The sequence below is a fragment of the Typopeltis vanoorti genome, chromosome 4, assembly GCF_054136105.1.
Source record: "Typopeltis vanoorti isolate ZY-2024b chromosome 4, IOZ_Tvanoo_1.0, whole genome shotgun sequence".
In the NCBI taxonomy this organism is placed as follows: Eukaryota; Metazoa; Arthropoda; class Arachnida; order Uropygi; family Thelyphonidae; genus Typopeltis; species Typopeltis vanoorti.
In genome coordinates this window covers 3,920,632-3,940,214 of record NC_143552.1, presented here as the reverse complement: position 1 = coordinate 3,940,214, position 19,583 = coordinate 3,920,632, and the positions used below count along the sequence as shown (strand labels likewise).

Genomic DNA, 19,583 nt, shown 5'->3' with positions numbered 1-19,583 from the left:
GATTGGTGAGTGTACTTGGTCGTTCATTGCCGTAGCACTTCCAGTTGACTCCCTGCGCTTCCATCTCAGTATGGTATCACTGACTGTTGACCTGGGATGGCCCAATATGTCAACAATTCGCCGAACAGACATGCCTGCAACATGGCATTCTATCAGAACGCCTCTTTTAAATTTCTTCAGTTCTCTTCTAGCAGCCATTTCACCCGGGTACAGTTGCAGTGATTTGGGAGCATCATATTGCTCCAATTTATATTAGAGGAATATGATGCTATTATATACACTGCTCCGAAAGAAGTCAACGGACACCCCAAAGGCAAGATGCATCGAATAGCATACCGTCCATGTGTTACTGATAGATTAAATTTTACAAATGACATTTTTTAGAACACATTCATCATTGGGAAGTATCATTCCGGCCACAGCAAATGCAGCACGCAGTTGGGCATTTTGGCATCGCTACCTAAACTAACTTAAGTTTATATGCTATTAACAAATTATTTTCTTTTATAAAAAATACACTAATTATAAAGTAATATTTCTTTCATTTTGTTCAGACAAATCTTCCAAAATTTTATCGAAATAAAATTTTTGAAGATTTTATTGCGGAATAAAATCATAGTGCGGAACGGACTGGATTTGGTTGTTTATAGCCGGCCCGATTTCTGAGCAATAACTCTACCAAAAACGTTAACACCATATTAAGGATTATCCCAAAGAAACCTGCGCTAAGAAATTTGTATTATAACTGGTAATTGCAGCTAATTACCAGTTATTACTTATAGCTGCTAATCAATCTTCACTTAAAAAGCCGTGATGAAATTTTAAACAATGTAGGCTTTTAAACGGCATTTTTAATATTTTCGACATCATCGCTACCGTTTCTCAAAGATTTTAAATTTAATTAAACGTGAATCTTGGAAGGGATTGTTTTTATTTTCATGCCCACTACATCTGTTAGTGGGCATAACAGAAGTTGCAAATTTGTGTAATCCATCCATAAGGAAACATATTTCTTACCCAGTATATTTTCAGAGTGTGAGCTTGCTTAGTTAGCCCCACCGCTTTTTTTTTTTTTTTTTTACAAGCTGATTTTATATGCGTTCAAAAGAGATCATATTATCTATCCCACGACCTGAATTCGTCAAGTTGCGCTCCTGGTGCGGATCCTCATTGTAACAGGATCCGGATGAAACATAAAGTACTAGTGCTACCATATTACTGTATTATCATTACTACTACTACTTTATTGAGATCCTCCGTAGCTCAGTCGGTATAGACGAAGCCCTTTGGTCGGAAAGACCTGGGTTCGATTTCCGTCTATGACGTGAGGAACTTTCATCTGGTCTCTTTAGACTGAAGGTGAGTTAGCCGGAGGCAGAGGGTTTTCTCTCTCAAAAAATCGGGTTTTTCGTCCCTCAAACCAAGCAAGCCATCCCCCTGAACACACACGAATCCACAGTCAAAAATGTATACTTAGTCCTTAGAAGTCCCTCCAATGAGGGACTTCTAAGGACTTCTAAGTATGCATTTGTAAGGGACTTCTAAGCACAGCCACAGGATGATGGTGTGATTGTTTGTGTAAGTATCTGCCTGTATGTGTGGGTTTTCTGAAAAACTGAAAATGATAAGGAACCATCTGGGAGACGTGTGATGAGTGTATCCAGGAAGGGCAGACAGTTGTTGGCTTCCAGTTCCATAGTAAAGTGGATTTTTGGATGTTGGCTATTTAAATGTGCTAAGAATGTTTTCAATGTCTCAGGGCCATGTGGCCAAATAGCAAGCACATCATCAACATAGCGTAGCCAAAGTGTTGGTTTGAGAGTGGCTGTATTGATTGCTTGTTTTTCCAGGTGTTCTATGTAAAAGTTGGCTAGGGGGGGGAGAAAGGGGGGAGCCCATGGCTGTCCCATCAATTTGTTTGTATATTTTCCCTTTCCATGTGAATAAATTAATTATTTACTTAGTTTCTGTGTTCTATTATACCGTTAAAATAATAAACAACATGTTCGACGAACACATAAGTCTGTCCACACGTTTAACAAACTAATTTATTGTTTATTCATAATCTAAATTGGTAGTTTGATCGATATTTCTGTTTTTTTTTAGAAGCTGAAGAAGAAGTAGTGAAAGAGAAGAAACTGGTTCGGAGAACAAAAAAGAGGGAGGATAATCCAGAGGCAGCTGGGATTGTTTTGACAGGTAAGCTGGCTATTTAAATATGTTATTGACACTAAAACGGAGGGATTGCTATGAGTAATACCCTCCACCGACAAGAACAAACAAAGGGACAGCAAAGTTAGATATAACTGATTGCTAGTTTTTCTCATTTGCTTTCTAGATCGCATGGAATATCCACTTTCATCTTGATAGCTTAGGGCTGTCAGTAAATTTTACGAAATAAGCAAGGAAATAAATAAAAAAAAAACCCATTTCGTTTCCACGTTTTCAAATGATCAGCAATTACTGGCGCATTTTTCATTTTACCTGTTTTAATAATTCTCTGATTTATATAATATAATATACATTATCAGAAATGTCAAGTTCCTACTTAGGAATTATGTACTGTTTTCAACATTGATTGTTGAAAAATACTTGGCAAACTTAGCAATCATATATTTTGGAATATAACAGTAGAAATATTTTTTCTTTAAACTTCTTACTTATGTACCTCACAATCGGCAGCGTATAAAATATACTAACTATACGTATAAATATAAAAGAATTAATATACATGAGCAATTATTATTGACTGCGATTTAAAAAAAAAGCCCATTTATTATTTAATAAAATTGAAAAATGTAACGTGAAATAGGAAATGCATATTAGGTATAGTCATCAATTTGTTACTTTTCTTTTTAAATAAAAACGCGATTCTTCTATTAGCAGAGCATTAGCAGTTTTAACCTAAAACTATGAACAGTATGTTTGTTTAACACACACACACACACACACATACACACACAGTTTTTCAGTTATGATTATTATAAGACACTCTGATATTTGGAATTTTGTTTAGCTAAACCGATTTTATCTCGATGTTTTATATTTATTCTAGTGAAAAACAATCTACTCTTAAAAAGAAAGCTCCAAATTTAAAATTATATTCATTTAGAAAAGACAATTTAAATAATTTCAGGTTTCGTATAATTAACACTGTTGTTAATATTTAAAAGAATAAAACCTATAGACAAGAGATGGTTTATTAATAAAACTTCATCTTGATAGATAGATTTAGGATAAGAAAAAGTAATAATAGATCTGAAGCTAAATTAAAACTTTGTGTGTGTTGTGTGTACACACATGATCCTCCGTACCTCTGTCAGTATAGATGAAGTCCTTACGTCGGAAAGACCTTGATTCAATTCCCGTCAGTGACGTGAAAAACTTTGTATTTAAATATCTGGTCTCTTTCGACTAAAGGTGAGTTAGCCGGTCTCGTAGGTAGGGTTTTTTCCCCACCGGGAAACTCAGGTTTTTTTGTCCCCCAGAACAGGCAAACCGGACCGTGAACACGCGCATGTACACACATAGAGCTAACCACTTTTATCCTCGCTACGGTAGCAGTTAAATGTAGAGAAATCCCTGATACCGTAAGGTAAAAGAGGAGGGAAGGAATAAAAAAGTATATATATATATATATGTATATATATACACTATGATATTATATCACTCCCACACGCTGGAAGTCGTATAATAAGTAAATGCCTTTGGGAACCTGAGTTAAGAGAAAAGAAAAGAACTGGAGTCTTGATGGAATATGTCGTGGCGGGGGGGAGGGATTGTTCCATGGATCTGAGTAGATGGAACGAAAGATGAGGACTAGCTGGTTCGGTCATTCACAAGTTCAACTGTAAAAGAGCGTTGGGTAGTTGCTATAGGCATAGTAGAAATGGGGGAGCATAATAAATACTAGTTCTGCTGAACAGCCCCCATTGATAGATCTTTAGAAGAAGAGACGTAATGCTAAAATGTAGTCTCTGAGACGATGGCTGAAGGGAGTCAGTGAGAGAGAGAGCAGTCGTTAATCAGCGGAACTACACTCTTCTGAATACCACCAGAAATGTGAGATTCAGTATTCCACAGTTGGGAGGATTTGATTTTTTTACAAAGTAAGTAACTGAACACTTAAATGTAACGTCTCGAGGGAAAGAGGATGCTAAAAAGTGATGTGATTGTATTGTGTAAGGAATGTCTAGGAGTAAGAGTCAGTCCCAGAAGAGAGATATCATCTTGATTGTGAAATTGAGTTTTTGAGAGAGAAAGACAAAGCTGAGTCTTGGACATTGCAGATGACTAGGTATTATGTTCCCATTGCAGGAAGGTGTGAAGATCAGGCATCTCAAGATATTGACGCTTGAGATAGTTGGGCTCCACACTCACCCTACTCATACGACAAACGTTGTAGTGTTGCAATAATGCCAGTGTTCCTCAATGTCCCAAACTCGTCTTAGTGTACGTAAACGTTTCCCTGACTTCAAATCCAGCTCACAACTTTGCCGATGATGATAAGCTATGAGAATGCAATGAAGTCAGGGAAAGCTGGTCGTTTACGTACACTAAGATGAGTTTGGGACAACCAGGAACACTTGCATTATTAGTACTGATGAAAACACCTTCCACATTAAATGTAACGAAGAGAAAATTAGCACTCCAACTGCAAAAGAAGATAGACTGTAAGATGCAGCCTGATAGCCAAATCCTGTCTAATGCCTTGGAAATATCAAGTGCAGCAGATTTGGATGATCTAAGTTAAGAGATTTCGCCAATCAAGATTTCTGGATCTTGATTGTCGAAATCAATATTAGTGGTCACTAATTAGCTGACAGTTCTACGAATGTCGAACTTTTTAAATATATGTAATTTTGGTTTGTAAGACCAACATATGTTTAAGTATTAAAAATAATGGCAATTTATATAAGATTTTTAGTTTTATTTATTTATTTTTTCTTTTTTCTTTGTCTGTGTATCTTATGGAAACTTTACTAATGTTGGTCTTAAGAATGTCTTACGATTTCCAGGTTATCAACTATTAGAGAGACTTTTTCCATGCGTTTTTTTTTTCTTCTTCTTTTTTTTTTTTTAATTTCTTTAATTATTTTTAGAGCGAATTCCAGAATTTGTCGATATATAGCGTAGGCAAGCAGGATTTTTCTCCCTGGTATTACGTAAATAGATGGATTAAGGCTTAGGAACGTACTCCCTTTTTTAGACGCTATGAGAATGCAATGAACGGGTGGACCCAGTATTAGGGCGCCCAGATTGAAACAGCAAGAGATGAGTATAAAAGATGGACGGCTTTGCTTTACAGTTCTGTACTCGGCGCCTCCTTAGTAGAGTCACACTTGGTACCCCCACAACATCAGTGGGTACGTGATGGGACAAGATTACTTCCAGGTTTTGAGTTTATTGATTTAATAAATGCTGCCCTGCCCACTAGGGCCCGTACAGCCCGATTGGACAGTGAAGACATTAGCTGTAGGGCTGGCTGCCGTTACAGCGAGACTTTGTCTCATATTTCGGAATGCTGTTTCCGGACACATAGTGTCCGTGTGCAGAGACATGATACTGTGATCTCCATATTGGCTAACCGTTTTAAGAACAAAGGTTGGGATACCACAGTTGAACCACACTATAGAACAACTTCTGGACTTAGAAAGCCAGATATAGTAATGAGGAGAGATGGTGGTGTTTGGGTGATTGATGTCTAGGTAGTGGGTACTGGGCGCTCACTTACCTATTGCCATAAGAGCAAGGTTCAGTACAACGAGCGAAATGCTGACCTTGCCAGGCAAATAGAAGAGGAGTTTGGAGCGGCTCCTCGTTTTACCAGCTCCACCGTTTTATGAACAGCGTGTGGAGTGCTGCTACTATAGCGACTTGTCCTTACTTGGTTTACTCAAGAGTGATGTTAAAGTTATTTCTTTGAGGGCCCTTCAGGGTAAACTGGTGGCCTGGCGTTACCATCAGCGCATGACAAATAGGATACCAAAGACTGGTGTCGGGTGATACTCTTGCAATCTTTCTTTTATGTAAAGGTTTCTTTTATGTAAAGGCGCACAATAATGAGGATGAGGTCGTGGTGATGCACATACAGTGGAGAGTGCAAAGGAGAGTGTTAAAGATGATATCAACATTGTGGATTCATTGTGGATGATATCAACATTGTGGATTCATTGTGGATGATATCAACATTGTAAATTCTTAAGTCCTTTTGGACTTAATAATCTCTTCGTACTGCTGGCTTCGTACTGCTCTATCAGTACGAAATATAATAAAATAAAATGAAATATAAAAATATTACGCGTAAGTTAGACAAGGGGAATGCATATATCATGATACTTTTGAACTTTGCTAAGACTGTTAAGTGGATACAACATTGAAGACTGTTGCATAAGTTATAGGATATGGGATTGATTATAAGCTGTTAGCTAAAATAAGAGGATGAATAAGTGAGAGACACAGAAGTGATGTATGGTGGGGGTGAATCTGTAAAATTTCAAGGTGAGCAGTGGTGTATCCCAGTGATATATCCTTGGCACATTAGTTTTCAATCTTTGCAGTAAAGACACTGGGAAGGATATGACCGGTGACATACAATTACAGCCGTTTGCTGATGATGCAAAGTTAGGCAGAGTAATCATGAATGCGACTGACATGCAACACTTCCACAGTGATTTGAATTGGCTGTAATTGTGGTCATGTGAAAATGGCTATCAGTTTTATGTTCGAAATGCAGAACTATGCCCTTTGGTGTGTTAAGATATCCAGTGACTGGTGGGATTGTGCTAGAATAAACTCTCCAGTCTGTTCATCTTAGAGTTTCAATAGATAGGAAGTGGAAGTTCAAGAGTATACTAAAGATTGCGAATACAACTCCTAGGATAATTGCAATGCTCAAACGGTCATTGACATATAAGGATAAAGGAAGTCATTTTGCCTGTTTACATGGTTATGATACCACCTTACCTGGACTGTTGTGTTCAGATCTGGTCTCGTGACCTGCGCACAATAATGAGGATGAGGTCGTGATGCACATACAGTGGAGAGAGTGCAAATGAGAGTGTTAAAGATGATATCACCATTGTGGAACGTTGATTACGAGAATGCATAGACTGCAGACGCTAGCAAACAGGAGAAAGAGGGGGTGATGTGACAGTCCTATAAACCTCTGAAAGGGGTTGCAGGTGTGCAGGTTATATAACATTGGTAGATGTGATGTCTCGTTTTATGGAGGATGAGAAGAGGACGAGAGGGCATCCATGCAAATTTCCTTAGTTTCTGGACTGCATTCGGTGAAGAAAGGCATGCAAACTAGATTTTCTCATACAGTAGTGCGTGATTGGAATGGCTTGCATTTCGAGGTGATGACGAGTAGCTGGTGTCGGTGATTTGTCGCCTCCATACATGAGTTCTTGGAGGTCTCTGCTAATAATAATATTAACAAATAAATAAATAAATTTTGGAATGCGATTCTTCTTGTATATCTAGCTGGCCGAACCGTGAGCGTATCCGCTATCCAACCAAAAGGCTGCTGGTTTGAATCCCGTCATGGGAATAGACGTTTGTGAATGATTTTATGGAAGATATGATTTTCATTGCATAGTCAATGTGAGCCCACCATCTTGTTGACTGGAGGCCAGGAGCGATTTGATAAAGGTCCATGTTTGGTCTTTAGAGTTGGGTGGGGTTTCCAGATTACGCTAAAATGCGAAAATACAAAATTAAATCCAACACTCCAAATCTCGCAGCTTATCCACGGTACCAGTGTACTACAGAGCTCAGTCTTTCATACGTGGAGGTCACATACAAATCTGATATTAACCTAAAGATTTATATTAATATTGCTTATGTAAATTATAATTTTATCTATTTTCATAAGGGTGCCTGGGTAGACTTGAGGAAACGCTTTTGCTTCCATAACACTAGGACCCGAAGAAAGATGTTAAACACTTTTTCTTGGTCTTCTTTCAGGGTACACTGGTGTACCCTGAAAGAAGACCAAGGACATAACACTTCCATAACACTAGGACCCGAAGAAAGATGTTAAACACTTTTTCTTGGTCTCCCTTCAGGGTACACTGGTGGCCTGGCGTTACCATCAGCGCATGACAAATAACGCATGACTTCTGAGTTAGTAGATCTTTAAGGACAAGTAAGGTTTCTCCATGAAGCTCGGATTTTTACTCGCATTTCAAAAACTGGCGTAGAACTCACGCTATTACGAGTGTTAATTAGGATTTAGTCCCACTAGATGGGACAGTTGTCTGTCGTACTCGCTCTCTCTCTCCTCCCTAATGATTTGATTCCTTGATAGCTTGGGTTCACTCTCAGTAAAAGCTGAAGGTTAGAGACTGCTAACACTTTGTGAAACAATTAAATAATCAAACATCATTAGCAATGTGTTTTTCGACCACTAAATACTTAAATAAGATAACCGAAAATTGGGTTTTAATTGGTCGGAAATTTGATACAACCAGTAACCGACTAGTTTTTTCGCCACGTTGACTGGTGGCTTCTTCTGGGTTAGATGAATATGCATACTTAGATTGTTTTGAGCTGTTATATGTATATTCATCTAACCCAGAAGACACGACCAGTCAACGTGGCGAAACTAGTCGGTTACTAGTTGTATCAAATTTCCGACCAATTAAAACCCAATTTTCAGTAATCTTAATCAGACATCAGCTAAAATCACATAAAAATAATCCGATTCACAACTATGGAGAAATACCAATGCTCCAGAATTTAAAAATACAATAGTCTGATCCATCTGATAGCTTTAATGAATTTACAAATTAAGTAATGTCGGGTATGAATGATTATTTTCACATTCGTGTTGGCTTTTATAAATTTTGTTTGTATTGTTGAATGATAATATAATTTAAATAAGAACTTGACGTATCTGTAGCTTGGAACTCAGTGATTACTCACACATAATATTTGCAAGTGGAAAATAAGGGTAAACATGCGCAGATCATGCACTTCGAAGAAACAGCTTGGTTCGTCCGGAATTATCTTTCAATTTCTGCAGCGTAAACGTCTAAAATAATGTTAGTCAGGAATGCAGGTTTTACTTCTTAGTACCTGAGAAATATGAACGGCAACTGAAATGTTCAATCTGACACTTCGATGAAAATGCATCGGTATCCATAGGGACGAGATACAATTTTAGATCCCCTCAGGATTTTCGTTATTGTTTTACGATACTGTAAGTTAAATTCTGTCGCTCTAAGAATTTTCTAGGAACTTTGTGTATTGACATTCAACGCCGCCCGAGTTAACCACAGTTAATGAATGCAAATAAGAAACCACGTGAGTGAGGCGTTTGTTTTGGCATTGGGAATGCATTTCATTAGTGCAAAATAAACGCTTGGCATTATGGATAAAGAAATCGAGGAAATTTCGTGAACATTTTTCGAGGAAAACTTTTTCTTACTATAAGTAGGTATTTCCTTCTTTTATTGGATAAGAAACATAAATGATCCTCACGATGTGTATTAAATTTTCCTTTCTTTCTTTATTCCCCCCCCCACCCTCTCCCCTAGCTTTCAGAAAAAAAGCAATTTTTCAAAGATACGAAATGAAGTTGTACGTGCAGTTCTTTTTTTAAGCATGAAAAGTGCAGTTCGCGCAGCTATGTCACGTGACAAGTTCACGTGAAGCAATCTTAATGATTTACTGGCATTTTACTCGGCTCTTTTTGTTTGTTTGTTTAGTATTACATGAGAGGCTAAATGGTATTTATACTTGATTTAAAGTGGTGATATTTCTCATGAATTAAGTTTAGTTGGCAAATTTGATTTTTGTGTTGATTCATTTAATCCATTTGTTTTTTATTTAATCTCTTTCATTTAATCTCATATTTGTCTCTTATTTGATCACGAATAAACCACTCAGCCATTTTGTTATCTTCGTCATCATTCTGTCACTTTGTAGTTTGTAATTATTGCAAGATAATACATAAAAAGACAAAAAAAAATGTTCTGAAGTACAGGATAATGTTTAAAGAGAGAAAAAACAGAGCACTGCGTTTTTTTTTAAGTGGAGTTCATTTAAGTTATGAATATTTCTTTCGTGTAATAATAAACCAATTCCGACATATTTAGTTGCTTATGTCTCGTATCCTTCTTTCTTCTTAGTCAGGGACGCGAAATGACCCTAAACCGGCATCTTCAATGTTGATCTCAATACTAATCCCCCCCTCTCCCTCCCCTCCATTTTCTTTTCACATTTTTTTTCAGTATTCCAAGTTTTAAAATGTCCATTTTTCTCTTTAATCTTTCAAATCCTTCCCATTTTTTATTTCAGTTTTTAAATTCTCGCTCTTTACTTCAAAATGTTTATCTTTGCACATTGTTTAACGTTGCTCAGTTTTTGCAACTGAATTCCCATTTTTGTTTGTCTTTTTCCTATTTATATTTGTCTCTGTGGGCTCCAAATAATCTGGTTTTGCGGATTATTGTGAAAATATCTAATAAATTTAGTCATTTAATTATGGGTAATGGATGTTTGTGATTGTCTGTGAAAATACTAGTAGTAGTTGTGGGTGGTAGATGGCATTGATGTAGTTGCAGTTCGTTATAGTTGGTGGATTGAGTGGTGGAGACAGAGCGTTGTAGAGTAGGTGCCCTCCCTCGATGAGTCTTTGGACTCCCTGGAGGTGTCACGTAATGATAATAATAACTGTTAAGATTCTCTATGGAGAATCGTAATTGAATTCATACTGTGAATTCAACGGTGGTGAGAAAGCAATTTGTTCAAAACAGTTCTCCACCCAATGCAGAAACAAGAGGCTCGATGCTTCACGCAACGCAACCCCAGAGCTGTGGGACAGCGGTTTCAACTAGGAAAATTGAACCAGATTAAAGATAATTAAAGATAAGAATTATGCTATCTTGAAAATATGAGAGGTGTATATTTTTCATAAACTTTTTGTAGTGCTCCTATGCTGTTATCACGTACTTCCTCTTGCGCAGTATTGATATCGTATATTACTGAGTGGTTGTCGATATATAAAAAAAAAAAGCAATATTACGAAATAAAGGGAGCAGCTGATATGCAAGGTCAGCAGATAAGCGAGAATGGAATAAAGCAGCAACATATTTGTAGCAAGAATCAGTTTAATCTATGATATATGCAAGATATATCATAGATCAAAACATGTATCTTGCGTCCCTTGTAATGCAAGATACGTTTTCAGTACTTAAAAAGAGAATTAACATTTAAAAATGGCCATATATTGCAAACTTGTTTATATAACAGTTCTCAGTGAATTTAAAATGCATTTAAAAACGAAATAAATTTACTTGTTTAACGAAGAGCAGATAAGGCGCTCGAATTTAGAAGTTATTACTTAGTTATTAAACTTAGTGTTGCCATTTCTGTCTCAAAAGAAAGAATTCTGCTTGCTAAATTGCTCCGAGCGACTGCAGAGAGTGAACGTTGTTTTTATTTATTTTTTTTCACACTTGCTTTTTGTAAACTGTGCAAAGTCGCAACGCTAATCACGGAGAACATGATTTGAAATCTCCAAGAAATATACTATTGTTATCTGAAAAGAATATTGAATTGACTTAGTTGTTCAAATATTTTAATAACGTTATAAAGAATTCATCAATTTCTCATTAAAAAAAATAATTGTGTATGTTGAGAAGCAGACCTTGATTTATTAAAGTTATTAGAATAACGAATCTTTAGATGACATCTTCAATTTCCAAACAAATGGTCGCAATATTTTAAAACTTTTAATTGCGTTTTACTGCATGAAATCGATTTTTTTTTGGTGTTATGGAAACCTTTCTCAGGATTTCTAAATTACCGCAATGGACTACTTTTTCTTGTAGCTTTTTTCTTTCTCAACGATGAGTGGGAAAGTGAAGATTGCATCTCCACTACATCCACTGACGAAGAAATTTATTCCATTTCGATAGCTAATGACAGCCAGTCTTGTGGTAAGTTAGCTCATAAAAAATCTATGTAGAAAGTAAGCAAAGTACATGAGGAAGCAGAAAGTTGGCTGCGATTTAGAAGCGACTGATTTAATGACAGTTTTTTTTTTTAAATTAGTGGTATTGTTGTTGTTGCTAATGTTATGGTACTGCTAATTTCTAAAGAGAATTCTCAGATTTAACAATTAAAACAGTCAGCCAAGTAGTTGCTTAATTGCAGTCATCTTCTTGTTTTTCCCGCACTTGATTCACTTTTAATAATATGCCATTTTTTTTTAAATGAGACGTGACTTTTCTTTCCTTATAACAAGTATGTAAAGCCGTCAACTATCGCATTTTTTCGCTTCCGTTGTAACCTGGTGTTACATTTTTGTCCAAATATGCAGAAGTTGGTGGGGGGGGGGGAAGGAAGACAGAGAGAGAGGATTTAACATCGTAAGAAACAAAAGCAAGTTTTATAAATGTGGCTGAAAAATATTGAACGAAGTGTCTGAAAGCAATCTTTCCACAATTTCTCTCTCTTCAGTTTACTGACTGAACTATATTTTAAGTTCCGAAAGAATCTTATGAAATTTAAGAAACAACGATACATCAGATTTGGTCGAATCCGTTGCGTAACTTTTTTTATTATTATTTAATTAGATTTAAGAGTTCCAATTTGGCAGCTGTCTGCGGAGGCGGCCACGTATCTCCACTTCCGCTCTTCATTTTAGTCCTAATGCGGTAGATTTCGGGAATTTTCAATTGTTTGAACGATATAACCCATAGAGTCACCGGAGGAAGGAAGATTTCCTTTTATAACTTTCGTTTTTGTTGAAGTTTGCTGAAAATTTTACGAAGAATAAATCTGATCGATCGAACGATCCAACATGCAGAGGTGTGTACGTTGGAAGCACAATTCCTATGCTATTCTGTACAACCTTTTAGTCTGTTTAGACTAAAAGGTTGTACAGAATAGCACAGGAATTTCTTAGGGGTCCTTTACCAATTTAAAAAACTATTTTATCCAACAGTCCGTTTATTTGCTGTTTTACTAATTTTTCTAGTTTTTGTTTGTTTAAGAGGATTTAACAGTTCCACTTTGACAGTCTCTTTTGTTGCTGAATGCTTCCATTCAATAAAAGCGGCAGCTTAGCCGCATTCAGTTTCGAAGCGGAGTAACAACTCATGACTCTGGATTTCAAGTTTAGTTCATATCGGTTGCAAGAGGAAGTCTGTGGAAGAGGATGAAGAGAAGAAGGTAGTTTTCGCTGTTTTCAAATTGCTATTTTTTAAATTTCTTTCGTTCTAATTCGAGGAATTCTTCTTTGAATGTCAAACAGATGTGGCAGATCGATAATATTCCACTTATAACGGAGGTCATGGCAAATCGAGTTTATGCAGTAATGATTCTTGTAAATAAAATAGTAAGTGGCTCGTTAGTATTACTTGCGTTAAAAATTACTTCCTTGATTCCATTTCTGTAATTAAATTCAAAAAGAAGGAAGTCGTTTAGAAGTAACTGAAAGGGACAAATAACTAGAATTAACTTGGAGGAAAGATTTAGATTGCATTTTTCTTTCTTAAGCTGATTTAGTCAAGCGAAAGCTAAGAATGAACAATATCATTCTTCAGACGCCTCGTTCCCACTCTTTCCTGGATTTTTTAGAACCTTCCCTTCTTCACAAAATGACACGTATATTAAACATCCCAGAATTACAATAATTAATCCTTCCCTTTCTCTATGAGCCACCAGCGTCATAATAAGCGAATAACATTATTTTTTATCTTGGTTTCGTATATAAATAAAACAACCCAATTTATTCAGTATTTTAATAATTTTAATATACTTTTCTTCAATCAATCATACTTATATACCATTTGTATTAGTACGTGTACATATGCATGCAAGTACATACATTATATGTACGTGCAACTACAATGAAAATGTACATAAAATTCTAATGTTACCTTTTACAAATTCTGCACTAATTATAATTATGCGTTGCTTTATAATATGTACTTACAATAATCTAGTTACCTTTAATGAAATATTTTTTCATTTTTATATCAGTTTTCTTAGGTTAATCTATCTGTTTGAATCCGCGAAGCTTGTGTTACGCTTCGAGAAAGCAGGTCATCATCTTACAATCTTTTGATAGGATTATTATACGATTCCATTCCATTCTAGTCTGTCATTCTCTCTGCTTATTCGACAAGCTCAAACATCCTAGGCACCAAGATCTCTTACAACCAGTTCTTAAGCACTGATGTTATTACCAACCAAACCATTCTTCAATGGGGCGAGGATAACGTAGTCATTTTCGATGCTACTGAAACTCAGTATTGCTTTCTTTCTCGCAAAATCGATGGCAACTCGCCTTCCCTAACTGCCAGTAATACACATTTGCACAAATGTGCACAAATCTCTCTTCTTTGACTAACATTTATTTCTAAATTTTCCTGCCATCAACCATCAACATATCACGTCGATAGCTTCTCGAGCCTTTAACAAACTGGTAATTCTTTTCCGTTCAAGATGCTACTTTTCACCCATCCAGCTATCAATGCTTTGCAAATTCCAAATCTCCCCATCTTTAGCAATACTTTTCTTATGTTTAGAGTGGCATGCCAAAAACTCTTGATCCTGTCGACAGCGATTCGACAGATAAATGATTCCTCTCTCAAAAATAGGAGCAGTAGCTGCTCACCATTCGTTTTTAGTCCAATGGCAAACGGATACCGAACGTGCTTCGCTTGTTTCTGTTCTATTCCGCTTCCCTTTGTTTTTACAACAGCCTTTCTCATAAAGTGCTATCCAGTAACACCCTCTGGGTTTTCCAGTCAATAAATTCACCGGTCATTAAATTTTTCCCACCTCCCATGGATATGACTGATACTGGAAAAAAAAAAAAAAAACCTCTAGGCAAAAACCCTCTTAGTCTACCCATGGTAGTAATATGCGTACTTAGGTTTCCGGATTGCATCGATGAGATTACCACATATAATAAATATTAATATATAATGATTTGAATATCTTTCGTTTATTAAACGTTTCAAGGCTGTTTATGAATATTTATGCGCATTTCTGCCGGCCAATTCATCCGGGTATGATTAATACATGCACTCCCATAAACAGGTATGAATCCGACTGTGAGCGTGAGTTTGTCTTTAGCAGGTGGTGGACGGTTTCCGTCGTCCAGTTTGAGTCCCAAACACCGCTAATTGTAGGCCTTAAATGGCATGGCTTGAAAAGTTCCATGTTTAGTCTCTAGAGCAGAGTTTTGGGATTTTCTACCTTATACCACCCACGGTGTATCAGTGTTCTAAGATATTAGAAATGTACGACCTTTGGTGGGTAGGATGCACATAAAAACATATATCTGCATGTCTATTTGCTGTTATCAATTTTCAAGGGTCAGTTGAATAAGGATCTGAAAGTCCAACCTAAAAATTCAAGATAAATTACACTGGAAATTTATCATACAGTCGCGAGCAACGATGTTGACACGGTAACACTCTATACTTCATTTTCACCAGGGTAATCATTACCATATTTTATTTTTTTTCTTCAAATCATTATTATTTTAGAAAAATAATGATAATAATTATAATTATTATAATCGTTATCATATTATTAAATTATTACTATAGATTTAATATATTACTTATTTTAATTTTATACATTTGAAGAAGTCCTCTGTAATAAGGATGAAATTAGTGGTAACATAGCTTCATTTGGAAACAAACAGGATGGATAGTGGTTATTCAGGTCTGCAAAGACTAATCCTCTAAAGTGATGATTCTGAGAATGTACCTAAGAAGTCATCTAAAGAATGGTTGCCATCTGTCAGTCTCCGCAGTATTAGTTTCAGCTACCCGGCGGTTCCTCAGGCTTAATGTAACTTGCTGTCTTCTCCCTGCAACGTTTCTCTTTTCGCGTATTCAGTCTCTGAGGTCAGTCTCGAGGACATCGCAACATTTGCCCTTCGGCTCGACTGCTGGAAAGGCCTTGGTTTGTCTAGAACCCGAAAAAGCTTTATTTCACTATTTATTTATTATTATTATTTTTAATCAGGGCTTTGCAACTGAAAGCAAGTCAGCCCATCTCATACGGTGGTGTACAGTTTTAATACCTGAAAATTGGGCAGTGCACTTAATACTGAACAGACATAATACTCTCACGTCAGCTCTCGTTTCTTCGGCCATAACTTTAAACAGCCAACCTTCCAAGTCAAAAAAGTTGACCATGGAATAGCTAGAATTTTATCCGCATTAGATCTTAGTAGTCTCCTGTCGATGATGACCTGAAGATCATTGTCCAAAAAAAATCGGGATTATATAAAATAGTTACGGAAGTCTAAATTGAAAATATTCTTGACATTAAAATACTGTATACCGCCATCCTCATCGCAATATACAAGATACTATGGTAGTACTATATAATAATGTTGATAATTTTACTGACACTTTCCGGCAAAATCATCTGTCAACACGCGATAATTGTCAAAGCTAATGTTTTAGTCTCACCGATACTTCTAGATCAAGGTGTTATTCGAGATCTTTTCTTGCCATAGCTTTACCTCACCTCACTCATTTAGTGTAATTGATCCTGTCTGGCTGCTTGATCGGAGTGTAACGTACTGGTTCTTCATCTAACAGGTCTCCGAATCGAATCACGCCTTGGGCATAAATGTTTGTGATTCTCTTTAAGTATTTTTTAAGTAGGAGTGGGGAGTGGCATTGCCAGGTGCAATACCACTCCCCGCTTATTGGAAGCCTGAAGTTGGTCTCTAGAGCAGGGTTTCTGGACTATATACAAAAAATAAACATAAAATCATAAAAAAATAAAAATCCTTATCCTATCCACAGTATGAATGTACTACAGGTTCACAAATAAATAGACATTTCTTAGGTGGAAGCCATATAAAAAAGAAATAACAAAATAAGAAAACTGTTGTGCCATTCGACTATGTACACTGGTCACATGATTTAACCAAAATCTCTATAATTCATATTGCCAAGTGCACTCTGGTTTTGTTTTGTAATTTATGTACTGTTTTTTTTTTTTTTTTTTAGCAATAACAAACTTTTGAATTTGTTTTTCTTTCATTTATATTTCCCTAATTCAAGAGGCATTTTTATTATGTTCAACTTCCCGAATTCGAGTGCTTCTACTTTTCTGGCAATTGAGGTTGCTGCAGCTGTAGGGATTAGAAGATGTGACGTTGGTCAAGTCGAAAGTTGACCACCTCGTATACATACATACCGATTGATTCTTGATTCACATCTTAAGTTTCTGCGCAATCGCTACAATTATTTGCTTCAGCTCGTCAGTAACTTCACCCGTTGTTTTGTTGATGAAAATTATATACCTTTATAAGCTAGTTTTTGATTATATTATTTTCATCTGTCTTTTTTCAGATTGTTTAACTTGCTAGATCAGCACGAAGAGCATGCAGTTTTTGACTTTTCATTTCAACCGGAATTTCGGTTGTGCAGCTTGTTTTTGCTTCTTATATTGCGATTTGCAACCAAGCTTCATTGCAGTGATATAGGCCGCGCTGTACAATTGTTTCCTTTAAAATTTTAGTTAGAATCGTTTCTTTTACTACTTCTGTGTCTAATAGACTATTTTAACGGACATTTATTTTTAATGTTGGTAGCATTTGTCTATCATTGGTTTCCAATAAAAGGTTTCCAATATGGCCTGACCCTGCATTTCTGTCAAAGTATGAGGTATGTTTGATCATCAAGCTGATGATCATTGAGTTGACTTGAATTTCTAGCCTACATGCAGCTGCTTCCTGATGATTTGTTACGTAGTTCTGACTGAAGTCCAATAAAAATAAAAATTATTTTCTTGGATGTCTCTTCTGTTATTCAGATTTTTTCTGATATTCTCTAAATCATCTGCACTGGTTTACTAAAACCCCGTTTTTCTGCTGTTGATTCGTAATAGCATTTCATAACGTCTGGGTTGCCTTCTACAGTTCAAATTTTGTCTACTTTCCTTCTATAGTCCATTCTGTTTTTCTTTTGCTTTTTTCCAATGATTTTCAGCGTCCTGCTCTGAATGTTCAGCAAGGAGAGCTTTGTTCTCTAATTCACTCACCAGATGCTCTAGATCCCAACATCTGAACTAGTTCTTTCTAACCAGGGTGCCGAATGATCCAGATGGGGTAGAGCATCCTGATTCTGGCTCTTTAGTTGAGATCCGTCCGATTTGGGTGGTGCTTTTGGTAGCTACACCATTACCAGCATAGCTCAATATCATTGAAGCACAATCTCACGCCACAGGAAGGCTATGTTCACTGTAGAGATTATTGCAATACTTCCAGAGCGAAAGATTCATTATGAATCCCTCTTCGGATCGATTTTTTCCTTTTGTAATATTACTTGTTGCAGTAAAAAAAAAAACGCCCAGAAAAGTTAATTTTTATATTATATATCAAATTATAAATACCACAGTCTATTATATAAAGTATGTAGTTGTGCAGAATTTACCATATCTTGTGTACAGCATTTGTGAAAGTATGTTTGCTCTGCAGACAGCGTGAGTGTCTTAATGGACACTTCTTATCAGACGAAGAGTGAATGCTTGAAGCAAAAGAAAGATGAGTGCGAGAAGGAAGAAATGCTGACTTGCATGGAATTTCTCTACAGATTGTCTCCAGTGGACGTCAAAGAATGGAAGAACCAGAAATGGTGGGAAAATGTCTTGGACATCTGTAAGGTTAGTTGCGAGATATTTTTAAAAAAATTATTAGTTTTTTTTAAAGTTTGCACAGAATTATTTCTCAAACAATATTTAGTCGTATCATTTACCCAGTAATTACAACGGACATTTTATTTTATTTATTTATTTTTCTGTCGATATAAACAAATGAGCTCCTTTTCTTTGCCACCTACTTTGAGAGGAGAGGCTTTCGCTCATTATGAAAATGCATTTCAAAAATTTTCATTATTTAAATTGTTTATAGTTCCCTTATTTTCTAGCGCAGACACACAACGCCGTAGTAAATTCCAAGAAAGAATGCAAATAAATAAATAAAAAAAAACATGCGTGTGATTCCGAATTTATTAATGGTTCTGGGATGGAACAAGAATAAAAAGTTTTAAGTTTTGTCAAGTTCTTGATAGCTTATCGGAATAACGAAATACCAAGATAAGGTGTACAAAATTGTTCCTTTACCGTCATCCGGCATTTTAAATTTCAATTCTCGACAGTTTTCTTCTTTGTAATTACCGAAGAAGTACTGATTAAAGGATTTCCCTGCAGGCAATTCAAAGGAGGTTGATTTGTATTCTCAACTGTCATCAAACAGAAGCTGCATAATTTGAAGACTAACAAAGATAACTTCCTTTAAAGTGAATGAGTTTGAAGTAAGTTAACCGATCTCATAGCAGGTTTTTTCTTCAGATAATTCGAGTTTTTAATCCCATATAGGAAAATCAGCCAAACGCAATTTACAGATAAGAATATTGTTAACATACCCAATGAAAAAACAAATGTGTATCAATGTTATCATCTAGAATAAACTGCATCATCGAAATATATATATATATATATATATATATATGAGTGTCTGTAAAAATACTAGGGCTGGTGGTTGTTGTGGTTTAGTTGTGGTTGGTGGATTGAGTGGTGTAGAT

General features: G+C 36.1%; 1 protein-coding gene across 1 annotated transcript in view; it reads left to right on the top strand.

The window, feature by feature from the left end:
* Positions 1-19,583, top strand: part of LOC150107080 (mitochondrial sodium/calcium exchanger protein-like) — a 77,736-nt gene that overhangs the window by 41,261 nt on the left and 16,892 nt on the right. Inside the window, exons 8-9 of the mRNA XM_090391612.1 lie at positions 2,107-2,199; positions 18,479-18,663. Of these exons, the coding sequence (XP_090247738.1) occupies positions 2,107-2,199; positions 18,479-18,663 (278 nt within the window). The remainder of the gene's footprint in view (positions 1-2,106; positions 2,200-18,478; positions 18,664-19,583) is intronic.